The 12,018-nt window shown below is 45.4% G+C and overlaps 1 protein-coding gene across 1 annotated transcript; it reads left to right on the top strand.

Annotated features, from left to right (window-relative positions):
* The first annotated feature begins 7,152 nt into the window (after nt 1-7,152).
* On the top strand, nt 7,153-10,984 carry LOC115677587 (rho-N domain-containing protein 1, chloroplastic). The gene is made up of 2 exons (XM_030600774.2): nt 7,153-7,305; nt 9,692-10,984. The coding sequence occupies exons 1-2, from the start codon at nt 7,269-7,271 to the stop codon at nt 10,810-10,812; spliced, it is 1,158 nt and encodes a 385-aa protein (XP_030456634.1). The 5' UTR covers nt 7,153-7,268; the 3' UTR covers nt 10,813-10,984.
* Nucleotides 10,985-12,018: the final 1,034 nt, after the last annotated feature.

Here is a 12,018-nt window from a genome sequence, read left to right as displayed (position 1 = left end):
TCCCATCGAACCTCACAAGTTTAAATTTCAAAAAATATTCCAACCAACTGATGCATTTGTCTAACTGCATTAACTTACCCTTGGCCTTGATTCCCAACATTTCCATTATGCCCACGATTCCCGTTACTTTTATTGGTGGCGGCAACAGCGGCCTCAGAATCAGTAGTAATAGTCGCATTTCGCTCCTCAGTTTGCCTTCGCATTAAAATTCCAACTTCCTCGAGTGCCATCAAAATCTCGTTCCATCTGGGATCCCCCACAACTCCAACTTGCGGACTTACACGACCTCGACCTCGACCTCGACCTCGGCTACTCATACTGACAGGGTTCACACCACCCACTTACCTGCTATAATTCCTCTTGGGAATTAAAGACCTAGGCCAACTATACCAGTCTAAGCCCTAGGCAGTGAATCACAACAATTCACTTAGCAGGCAGCCAATCATCCATGACACCAAATCACAACCACAATTCACAAAGCAGGCAGCAAATCACCAACATCACTCAATCACAACCAACAGGTTTCACGCACTTACCTCAAGTCCTGTCGCACCTGCATTTCACGTATTAGTGCATAATATCACTCAGCAATCACAACCAAGCAGTCTAGGTAACGCATGGCCAACAAGTCTCCCTAACTAGCTACCCCAAAGTCATCGCTCCTTATCACTCCAAGCTTCGACCATCTTGGTTCGAGCTGACCTTGCTCTGATACCAAATCAACGGGGATGTCACGCCCCGCACCCTACGAGCGCGCGATCATCCCGCGATGGTCGATCATTGAATGCGACGTCCCAGACACGTCGCCGACCCAACTCAAACATCAGAGATAAAGGCAAGCGGAAGCGAATTTAAAACAACCCAGACAATAAAATATGACAAAGGGATAGCACAAAATAATAATTCCAAATACACAACATCAAAAGGGAATAGTGGTGGGGTATCCTACTTCGCTATACAAAAGAGGGGCACACAAAATATGGAGTAACTTGACCCGTCCTCCATCCCCGAGATACCCTGGTGGCGTCTCCAATCAATCACGGTCGCAGATCTGAAAATGGTTATATAATAACCGTGAGAACGAGTCTCAATAAGCAACCCCCTATACCCCACATAGGCCAATGCGTACCCAGACAAGTCAGACATGCAATCTACCCCATAACATATAAAATTCACATCAATGGACTTACCTCGCCATCCAATCACATGCCCACACTGTACATTAGTCAAATCACATTAGTGTATCCAGCAGAGCTCATATTCAGATCACACAAGGAAATTTTCCATGCATCATACAATAACACTCGCGCGTGTCTCGATTATAAGGTAAAACCACTTGGGCACGTCCCATACCATGCCTAGCAGTATTCACCTCATAATCAAACACTATGCAACATGCGTGGTCCACCAACTTTCTCACGACCTCCCGGTCCTTTCACACCGCCCGCGCCATGCGCCTCGTGCCCATTCTCACGACCCGCGCTATCGCGCCTCGGGTCGCCCTCGAGATCAAGCCGGGCTCCGTCCCTCACTGGACATTTCACACTTTCCCACGACCCGCGCTCATCGCGCTCAGGTCGCCCCTCGATCAAGCCGGGCTCCGTCCCTCACTGGACATTTCACACTTTCCCACGACCCGCGCTACTGCGCCTCAGGTCAGCCCTCAGATCAGATCAAGCCGGGCTCCGTCCCTCACTGGACATTTCACACTTTCCCACGACCCGCGCTACTGCGCCTCAGGTCAGCCCTCAGATCAAGCCGGGCTCCGTCCCTCACTGGACATTTCACACTTTCCCACGACCCGCGCTACTGCGCCTCAGGTCAGCCCTCAGATCAAGCCGGGCTTTTCTCATGCACATGCACCACAATACAAAATTCACCATGCTCTTAGTCATATAAATCAATTTTCAATCACCACCCTTTCGCCAATGTCAATCTAGCACGCCACATCAGTCAACTCAATTCATGCTCCCCACATCGGTCCACCGACCCGACATTCATGTCGGCACATTCAATTAATTCAATTCACCCACAAGCGCCACGACAATTCAGTCAGGCATATTTATCTCAGTAAATCACTAAATCAGCCGCACAATTATCGCCACAATAATTCATCAATTAAGCACAATCAGTCTAATTAGCCTACACCTAATTAAAGTCCTAAGCCGGTACTAAATTTCACCCTAAACAAGTCTAAAAATACCCAAAGTACTAGGTAGGGTTTAGGAAGTCACTTACTTGGTTTTGGCCCGGAGAAAATCGGCTTGGGCCTAAAATGGCCCGGGTGAACAAGGCCGAACTAGGCGCGGGCACGGGCCAACGGCGCGGTGGCCGGCCAACGCGGCACAATGGCCGGACGGCGCGCGCGGGCGCGCGGGCGCGGTGGCCGAACGGCATGCCCGGGCGCACGGCAAGCCGAACGGCGAGGTGCCTGGCCGAACGGGCAAGGCGCCGGGCCACGGCCGGGCGACGCGCCTGGTCGGACGGGCACGGCGCCGGGCAAGCTTGGCCACGGCCCGAGCTGGCCGGGCGGCTTGGCTACGGCTGGGCCGCTTGGCTACGGCTTGGCTGGCTGGCCGGGGCCGGGCCGGCTAGCTGGTCGGGCGGCGGCCGGCGGCGGCGGCGACTACGGCGACGGCGACGGCGGCGCGGTGGTGGCGAGCGGCGACGACGAGCTGCGGGAGGGTGGAGGTCGGCGGGGTGGAGCGAGAGGGAGAGAGAGAAGAAGGCCAGGTGAGGGCTCGGGCCGCGATGCTCGGGCGGCATGGCGGTGGCGAAGGGACCGGGTGATGGTGGACGAGCGGCGGCGAGCGGTCGGGCGGCGGTGCGGGTTAGCTAGGTGAAGCGGAGTTGGACGGGGAGGGTTTGGCCCGTGAGCTGCGGGCGTAGGTTGGCCGCGGTGGCGTCGGGCGCACGGCGGTGGGCTGCGGCGAGCTCTGGAGGCCGAGACAGCCGAGAGCCCGCGGCAGCGACGTCGAGCGGCGTCGGACGGAGGCGAGAGAAGCGGCCAGAGAGGAAGAAGGAGGGGCAAGGGCCGCGTGCTGATGGCGGTGGCGGTGGCCGGCGCACGGAGGTCGGCGGCGGCCAGGCGGCGCGCTAACGCGCGGCACCGCGTGTGGTGGTGGCGGCACGACGGCTTGCGGCTCGCGCGAGCGACGGGAGGAGGAGAGATCGAGCGACGAGGGCGGTCGACGGATCTGCGAGCGGGCGCGGCGCGGTGCGGCTCGGTCGGGGCTACGGCGGCGCGAGGGACGGCGGGCGGCCGGTGGTGGTTGCGGTCGGCGAGCGAAGCGGGAGGCGAAACTCGTCGGGCCAAGGAAAAGGAAGAAGGAATGAGAAGAGAGAGAGAGGAAGAAGAGATAAAAGGGAGGAGAGAGAGAGAGGTGGGGGGTAGGTCTGCATGGGTATGGGGAGGGCGTCTGCACGGGGAAGACGTGCGCGGCCAGCGGGGGAAAGGGAGAGAGAGAAAGAGAGAGAGAGAAAAAAAGGGAGGGGCAAACGCAATGATGGGGAGGACGTGCGCGGGCAGAGGAGAGAGAGAGGAGAGAGGACAAAAGGCTAATTTTTGTCTTCGAGCGCGATCCAACGGACACGGTTCAAACTAAAAATCGTTCTAACGATCACGATTCAAACCCGGAAAAGATCTAACTGTCCCCGAAAAATCCCAAACAATAATATAAGACAACGGGCCAAAATAAAATAATTCAAGACTCACTACGAGGGAGGTCTACCAGTCCAAAATTCGCATTCGGTCCAAAAATCCACTTTCTCACTATTCCTAATCACCTCGACGCTAGCCACAATAATATCGACACCGTCCAATTTATTTCGTCCCGAAACTCTCGAAAATCGACTGCCAAGGTCAGGGTCTAAATAACGGCCAAATTCGATCGAATGCGATTCTAGCGAAATCTCAAGATTTAAAAATAATAACCGGGAGTGATCAGTTCCCGGGCGAGATTTTTACTATAAGCGCACTGACGAAATACCCGTTTTATAAATCCCAAAAATGGGCCAAAATTCGGAATGTCACATTTAGGCTAAAGCCCCTTGGAGAAATGCAAATGGCGTTTGGTAAAAAATTCTTTATAAAGCTACTTTGGGCCAAGTAATGTTTGGTAAATTTTTTTTTGCAAAAGGGCTTTGGAAATAAAAAAAACCTAACTTACCCTTCGCCGGAGCCGGCGCCGACTGGCCCCAGGCGAGCCAGATCTGGCGCCGGCGGCCGTCGCCCAAGGCCGGGCGACCCTCGGCGAGGGTCGCGGGACCCGAGCGACGGCCGCTGAGGTGGCGAGACCCGGGCGGCCGGCCTCGGGCGGCGGCCGCTGGGTCCGCGACCTCGCTTGGGTCTCGCGACCCTCGGCGAGGGTCGCCCGGCCTCGGGCGACGGCCGCCGGGCTCTTGCCGACCTCTTGTGGGCCCGATCCGGCGCCGGCCGCCTCGCCGGCCACCTCACAAAGAAGACGATGAACAGTACACACGAGGGGCAAAACCGGAATAAGCCAAAATAAGTGAGGGTAGTTTGGAGATAAAAAATTTGGGTTCAGCATTCCAAATGCTAATATTTGGCAAATGCTGATCCAAATGCTGAACCAAACGCAGCCAGCAAAGCAAGGTCAGAGGCGAAGTAAATGGCATGACTCGTAAAAACGTAAAAGCTTTTTATTGATAGAAATAAGGATTAATATCACAAAAAATCTCAAATTAATATATTTGTGACAGAGGTACCCCAAACTGATTTTTTTATCATCAAAAATCCTAAATTTACCCTCCGTTAGTTACCGCTAAATTTTACTATCAAATTACTGAGATAGATAACACGTGGCAGCTGATGGGTGTACCAGTTTAAGATTTTACTCCTCTGCTTATCACGGGTTAATCAGTTTGTGATTTTTCGCGGTATTAATCTAATTTAACGGAAGGTAAATTTGTCACAAATGTACCAGTTTTGGATTTTTTGCAATCAAAAAATCAATTTGTGATAAATTTATCACAGGTGTACTAGCTTAAGGTTTTTGTTAGTCAAAAAATTAATTTGAGGTTAATTTGTCACATGTATACCAGTTTAGAGTTTTTTGTGATATTAATCCTGGAAACAAGAAGCAGGAGTCACCCAAACAACAAATTTTTAAGTCGAAATTGAATGTTTTCAAAGCATACAGGACAAATGGCACGAAACACAAATCCCTTTCAACGGAGGAGGATGATCTAGTGGACAGTGATGAACTGACGATCAGCACAACTAGATGTAATTAAGTTAAGTTGCATGATAGTCGCTTGGACTCAATTGGATGATTACTCGAGATCGACTCGACTAGTTTCGAGTCAAACTTGAGCTCACCAATACTAAGCCCTACAGATTCGCAGGCACAATCGAGCTTGATAGAGCTTATACAAAATATTTATAATTACAAAAAGGACAAATAACTCCATAATAAATTAAACTTTTTTACCGTGAGAATAGTTTTGGGTTAATATCACGAAAAACCCCAAATTGGTACATTTATGACAATTTTACTCAAAACTAATTTTTTGACCACAAAAAACCAAAAACTGGTACACCTATGACAATTTTACCCTCCGCTAGTTTTCATTAAATTTTACTGTCAAATTTATAAGTTTGATTATTCATGACAGTTGACAGGTCTACTAGTTAGAGTTTTACCCTCCGTTTGTCATAGGTATATCGATTTGTGATTTTTCATTATATTAACTCAATTTAACAGAGGGTAAATTTGTCACGAATGTACCAGTTTGGGGTTTTGGTGGTCAAAAAATTAATTTGGGATAAATTTATCACATGCATTCCAGTTTGGGGTTTTTGGTGGTCAAAAAATTAATTTGAGGTAAATTCATCACATGTGTACTAATTTGGAGTTTTTCGTGGTATTAACCTAATGATTTTTTCTCCCGTTTGGGTGGATACATGTGAGCAAGACTTTGAGAGGCCTGAAAATGGGCCATGCCTCGATTGTGCTTGCTTTAAGTCGATCGGGTCCTACCCATGGGCCTAATGGCCCGACTAGACAAATATTTTTCAGGGATACACACGAATGGGAAAGCTGAAAACTTCCCTCATAACATAATAAGGAGGTGGAATTCAACGTTCGAGATTTTGAAGGAAACATGCGAGGAGATGGGTGTGCCAACGCTCCTCTCCAATGCTCATATTGGAAGTGTCGGTCTTTTGCTATTGACATAACAAGATTGGAGGATTGTCGAAATCTTTAGGGAGTTCTTGCAGATGTTCAACAATGCCACGGGTGTTTTGAGTGCCAGCATTATCCGTTAAGCGATCAAGGCCTTTTGTTTCTATACCTGACGTCAGTGGAATTAGCTAACAAAGAGGGGATTCCCTTTTTCAACGAACATATTCCTCAAATATTACAAGAACATTCCGCTCATTATTTGAGCAGCCATTGAACCTTCAAGTGGAGGGGCTAGAAACTCTTTTCATTCTATATTACAAAAATTTGGGATTGGTTGAGAAGGTCCAAGTGCAAAAGCGATTAATTGGCTCCGAAATATGTATACTACATTTGTCAGTCGATTGATACAACAAGTTCCACACCATGGATGACGAAAAATGCACCCTCATAGAGCAATGTCCACAAACCATGTGATCTTTGCATGGTAAGAAGAAAAACACATTAAAGCGTTTCACTAGGCCTTCATCTTCATCTACCAATGAGTTGGAGGTGCACTTCGGAACAGAGTACTCCAAATACATTGATTGAGTTGGCGACGTTGACATTCTGGAATATTGGAAGAGGCGAGCCAACGCTTTTATGATTTTCTCATCCATGGCTCGGGACTTGCTCACCTCGCTGGTGTACGTTGTACCTTCGAACTCCATGTTCTACTAACCAACAAATCTTGGAAGATGATAGTTCTAATCCTATTTGCACAAAAAAAAAAGGACTATTGCAGAGTATAATTGGTTTTTGTAAGAATCAACTCTACGTGAACAATTGGTATTTGGAGTTTAAGCTTGGATTTAAGCTTGAATAATTTCTATATTATTCGTAAGAGTTTATATCACGAAAAATTTAAATTGGTACATATATATATATATATATATATATATATATATATATATAACAAATTTCCTTTTGGAGGTCACACAAAAGGGCGAAAAACCTCCCCTTATCAGTGCCCATTGTTTTGCCTGCTTCGTATTGCTCTACAAAATCGAACAAAGACTCTGCCCTGCGAAATGCAAAACCCCCGCTAAACCGCCGCGAGTCTCTTCCTGCACGGCGAGCGCAATGTCCTCCTCCGCACATCTCGGTCGGAGCGTTTCCGGTGAGTTCTCTCCTTCTTCTCCGGCAGCTCGCACTTCGTTTGGGTTTCGGAAGAATTTGTTGGAGAGATCGAGGGGATGTTAACGTTGCTGTCTTCTCGAAACGTTTCGGCTATTTTTTCGCCTTTATCTTCTCGTTTTGTTCCTTTGCGGCCATGTTTTGTTTGTTGAGTATTCGCGCCTGGACGTTGAATCTGTGTATGCACGTATGTCTGAAGTAGGTGTTTGTGCTTGTCGTGAGTGGTGATTGTTCCCCCCTATCGTGCTTTTCGCGTGTTTTGGACTTGTTTTGTGAGGACTGGTGGCGTTTCTGTCTCTCAGATGAAGTGGGTCGGACAGATATTCGTGCAATTTTCCAATACCAAAGTGTTGTGCTCTCTCCTGAAGGATTGAAATGGGTTGAACTTGAGATTGCAAAACTTTTTTTTCGCTTTTGCTTTTTTCTTTACTTTATATTTTTCGTACTACTTCGTATATGCTCGTATATTGGGTCCCTCAGCATCCAGTCTCTAGCAATAGCAAGCTATAGGATGCTGAAAACTTAGTGGGTTTCGGGACTTTTGCGGCCGCGCACAATCTGTTTGTTGAAATTACTCCGTGATTTCACAATCTTAGGCTGGCTGGTTTATTTTTGGTCAGAAGGCTGGCTGGTTGAAATGGCATGAATCATGCGTTTGTACATCATTTGTTTATGTTGATGCAGTGGTAGTTTCTATCATGTTGGAACCCGTGGTGGTTAATTTAGTTCTTTGTTGCTAGAACTGTTTGCATAATCTTGGGCACATTGAAATCTGCGTAGAGGTGTGCGCTCCTGGGTGCACTTGTCATTCTAAGAAATGAGCGTGTTAATGTAACATGAAGTGTGCATAGTAGAATTTGGAGGAGGCATTGAGTGAGCTAAGGAAGGGCTGTTCCTCAGCTGCTGCTGTGTAGTTTCAGTGCAAAAAATCCAAGCTTGTAGAAACAAAATCTTGAAACCCACAAATAACTTATAACTAGATAATCAGGAAGCAATTATCATACTAGAAAATTACTTTGCTATGCTTTTCAAGTTTTTTAATTCCATGTTTGTATTGCCAATGACATAAAACATAAAAATCCCAATGACCACTTACTATGCATCTCCATTTATTTGAACATGTTCAATAGACTCTGGGAAATCTGTTGCTGAAAACCATTCAGTTCAATTTATAGTGTAGCTAAACTGAAAGTCTGAATTTGTACTGTTAGCAAAAATTGAGATGGTATCTTCAATCGGCATAAAAGCTGATGGTTATTCTACAACACCGTATAGTTTTCTACATGTGAGATAGTAGTTTCCTTTCTCTTTTCCTTTATATCCATGAGGTTGCTCTTGAATTGCTGGTATAGAAGTCATTAAAACCCTGGTATGCATTGACGATACTTCATTTCTATGATTTAAAGAATAGTTCAAGAAATGGCTCTATTCAATACAAGCAGTTTTAGTGCTGTGAATTGGGGGTAGGGGAGGGGGAAGTTGAGAAAGGAGATAATGAGCAAGAATATGGAGGAGGAGGTGTAGCACAGGAGAGGGGAAATATAAATTGTCATAAATGGCTATGAAAGAAACTGATGGATGAAGATAAAGAGCTTCTAGGAGGGTTGAAAGTATGTCCGCTTTGATGCTTCACATTGACAAATTCTTCTTCTAGGTATTTCTTCCAAGTCTTGGTTAGATACAATTACAACTGCCTGGGCAACTTTTGCCGATTGCTGTTTGAAACAAGAAATGCAACCTTAATGACAGATGTTACTGATTGATATGTGAGAAATTAGGGGGGTAAAGCTTTGGTTGTAACTTGGACCTGCTTCCTTTGTGAGCTAGCGTGGGAGACATAGCCTTGGTAGTACCTATGTCCAGTGTTGTCAAGAGTCGTAGGCACCCATAGGACGACGAGTGGGGTACACCTTAGCCATCTTCTGAACTAGGATTTACTCGAGCTAACTATTCTTTTGATCAAAATGCGTGATCTTTGTGGAAGGACAGGCTTAGAACCTTTTTTGATGGGCAAAAAATCCAGGAAGCATAATTGATGTTTGTTCTTTCAGTCAATTACTTGGAATTCTCTCTTTGTTTCATCTTAAATTATTCTTAATCCAATGTGTTTTTTAGTCAATATCAGTGTATGAATCTTGTCCTTATATGCTTGAACTGAGAACCCAAGTTTTTCTTCTGTTCCCTTTGGTGTTTTGTTATTTTTTTATTTTTTATTTTTTTGGATTAAGGGGGTGTTGGTTGGGGGTGGGGGAGTTGGGACACGAGTGCCGACTTGTGATGTGAATGGTATTTTGTTAATGGATGTGAATATTTTTATGTTACATATTATCATCATCCATCACCCATGTCCATTTTATAATTATCTGCAGGTTATCTATCCTCTGATGGAAAACATCTCCCTTGTTCTGGATTTTCTGGAAGAGTAGTCAGCGTGTCACCGTGTTCTTCTTTTGCTGTCTCTAGAGGCCAATTTCAAATCAAATTGACATCTTTAAAGTGCAGTTCTAGTAGAGCTTCTTTCCTATGCAAAGCAAGTAATAGTGGTCAGAAGAGAAACCCCGACTTCTCAAGGCACAATAGGCATGGTTTCTCTCGTGGACGGAATAGGCAAACGGAAGAAAGGGAGAGCTTTGACAACCTCGATGACTCTGAGATGTTGTCTTCAAAGAATGGTCCGCTGCTTTCTCTTTCTAGTTCTCCCAGATCTCAGGCCACTGCAGTGCCAGGGCCAAGAGAGAAGGAGATTGTTGAACTTTTCAGGAAGATCCAGGCTCAGCTTCGAGAAAGAGCTGCCCTGAAAGAGGAAAAGAAAAATGAAGCTACAAAAGGGCAAGGTAAAGAAAGTGAAACTGTGGATTCCCTCCTTAAGTTATTACGAAAGCATTCAGTAGAACAGTCTAAAAGAAAAGGCTTTAGTGGTGGTAGCAGAGACCTCACTTTGGACCAGCCAGAACAAAATGTTTCATCCAATGAAGAGAAAGGCTCAAGCTTCTTTGATTCAAATAGCATTCTAGGAGACGAATCTCAAGATTCTAATGCTACTTTAAGCAGGCCAGCTTCAAAGTTTCGACGTCAGTCTCCAATTCCGAGGGTCAAGTACCAGTCTATTAACTTTGGTGATGACAGCTATGACTCAACATCAGTTGCCAACTTAAGCGGAAGTAAGAACAAGGACCATGTTGAGAAACATCCCGAGCCTTTATATGAGCCAGCAGTGGATCCTGAGCCTGAGCTTGAACTTGAGCCAGAAGCAGAAACTGTTATTTCGGATGGAGGGGTTTATGATGAAAGGTTGGATGCAGAATCTTCAGATGCTGATGAAGCTGATGACAACGAAAATATGGATCAGCAAGGGCTGGTTGATGAAACGGACTTGAATGCGCTAAAGCTACCAGAGCTGAGGGCTCTAGCTAAATCTCGAGGGGTTAAAGGGTTCTCCAAGATGAAGAAAAGCGTTCTCGTAGAATTGCTCAGTGCGAGCTCGGGCTGAGTCGATTTCCTATTCTCTGCATGAGAAAATAATTTAGAGCAAGTGACCAGTTTTACCTTTTGATACCTGAGATGCTCCTTTTTGTTGTCCAGTCTTTTGGCGTAGTACCCACTTTAAATTTTCGCGGTTTGGATACTTTTATGATGATTTCCATTAGTCCTGGATTCTCAGACATGGATGGCGTTTGAAGTTTCCCTTTCCAGTTTTCTCTAACCGCAATACTTTGAAGGTACATTTCATTTCCTTCTTTTCATGTAAGGATCAATAGTTATTTTCAGTGAGCAACTTCTCTGTTTTGTTTAGCTCAAGATCTAGGATTATTAGGCCCCGATGGTATGCACTTCTTGGTCTTTTAGGCTTTTGTTATTGTAGAAGAAACTTGTGGATTTACGGCTTCCAGCACAAAGATCTCGTCTTATCCAACATTAGTCCCCAATGTTATTATCACGTATCGTCCGCCTCTGGAGTTCCCCCGTCTCCTTGGTCTCATGGGACTTGGGCCAACAAGCACAGGCCAAGGCCCATGAAAAGTGAGATGACAGAGATGTGATTAAATTATGTAGAGACCATCATAAACTAACATTTTGGCCATTATAGGTAACCACTTTGAACCCAAAATAGTACCGTCCCATTTGCTTACAATTGAACTTTTATAATTGCAAAAGATGTGAAATTTTGCAGATAAATTGATAGATGAAAACTCTCACGATGTCTTTTTTTTTTTTTTAAATATGAAGGAAAGATTTGGCTTAATTCCTTGAAAAACTCCCAACATTAGGACCAGTTTCAATTCTGCCCTCAACTTTTTTTGTCTAAAAAAAGATTCACAAACTTTTGCTCAGATTTCAAATCTGACTCGTTAACTCTATCAAAAAATTGCCTTTGGACAATGAACCTCTAAGTGGGTGATCCTGAGGGTGTTGATGAAGATGTAAGTTCTGATAATGAACCTCTAAGTGGCCTTGATGTTGATAATTTTGAGAAAACCGATGATGATTTTTGGATGGTGGGTTAACTGGGGCATTTTTGGGACTGGAGTGAGAGTTGGTTATTTTGCTTTTTTGATAAAAAAAAAGGTTCAAAAAAATTCGGATTAAACCTAAAGTTGGGATTTTTTTAGGAAATTAGTCCAGAAATATATTAGGGTGGCTTCAAGATGAACATTGTAATCTAACTCAAATGCTCAAAAAGTCAAGATTGGGAGTG

Source organism: Syzygium oleosum, unplaced genomic scaffold (assembly GCF_021117445.2).
Source record: "Syzygium oleosum isolate NSW1041296 unplaced genomic scaffold, Sole_v2.1 Sole_v2.30, whole genome shotgun sequence".
NCBI classification, from domain to species: domain Eukaryota; kingdom Viridiplantae; phylum Streptophyta; class Magnoliopsida; order Myrtales; family Myrtaceae; genus Syzygium; species Syzygium oleosum.
Note: the sequence above shows the minus strand (reverse complement) of the source record. Positions and strands in the feature narration are given on the sequence as shown.

Excerpts from the sequence above, each read along its gene's own strand:
- LOC115677587 (XM_030600774.2), top strand. The coding sequence starts at position 7,269 with ATGTCCTCCTCCGCACATCTCGGTCGGAGCGTTTCCG. Across the intron at positions 7,306-9,691 it reads TCTCGGTCGGAGCGTTTCCG|GTTATCTATCCTCTGATGGA; the intron begins GTGAGTTCTCTC and ends AATTATCTGCAG.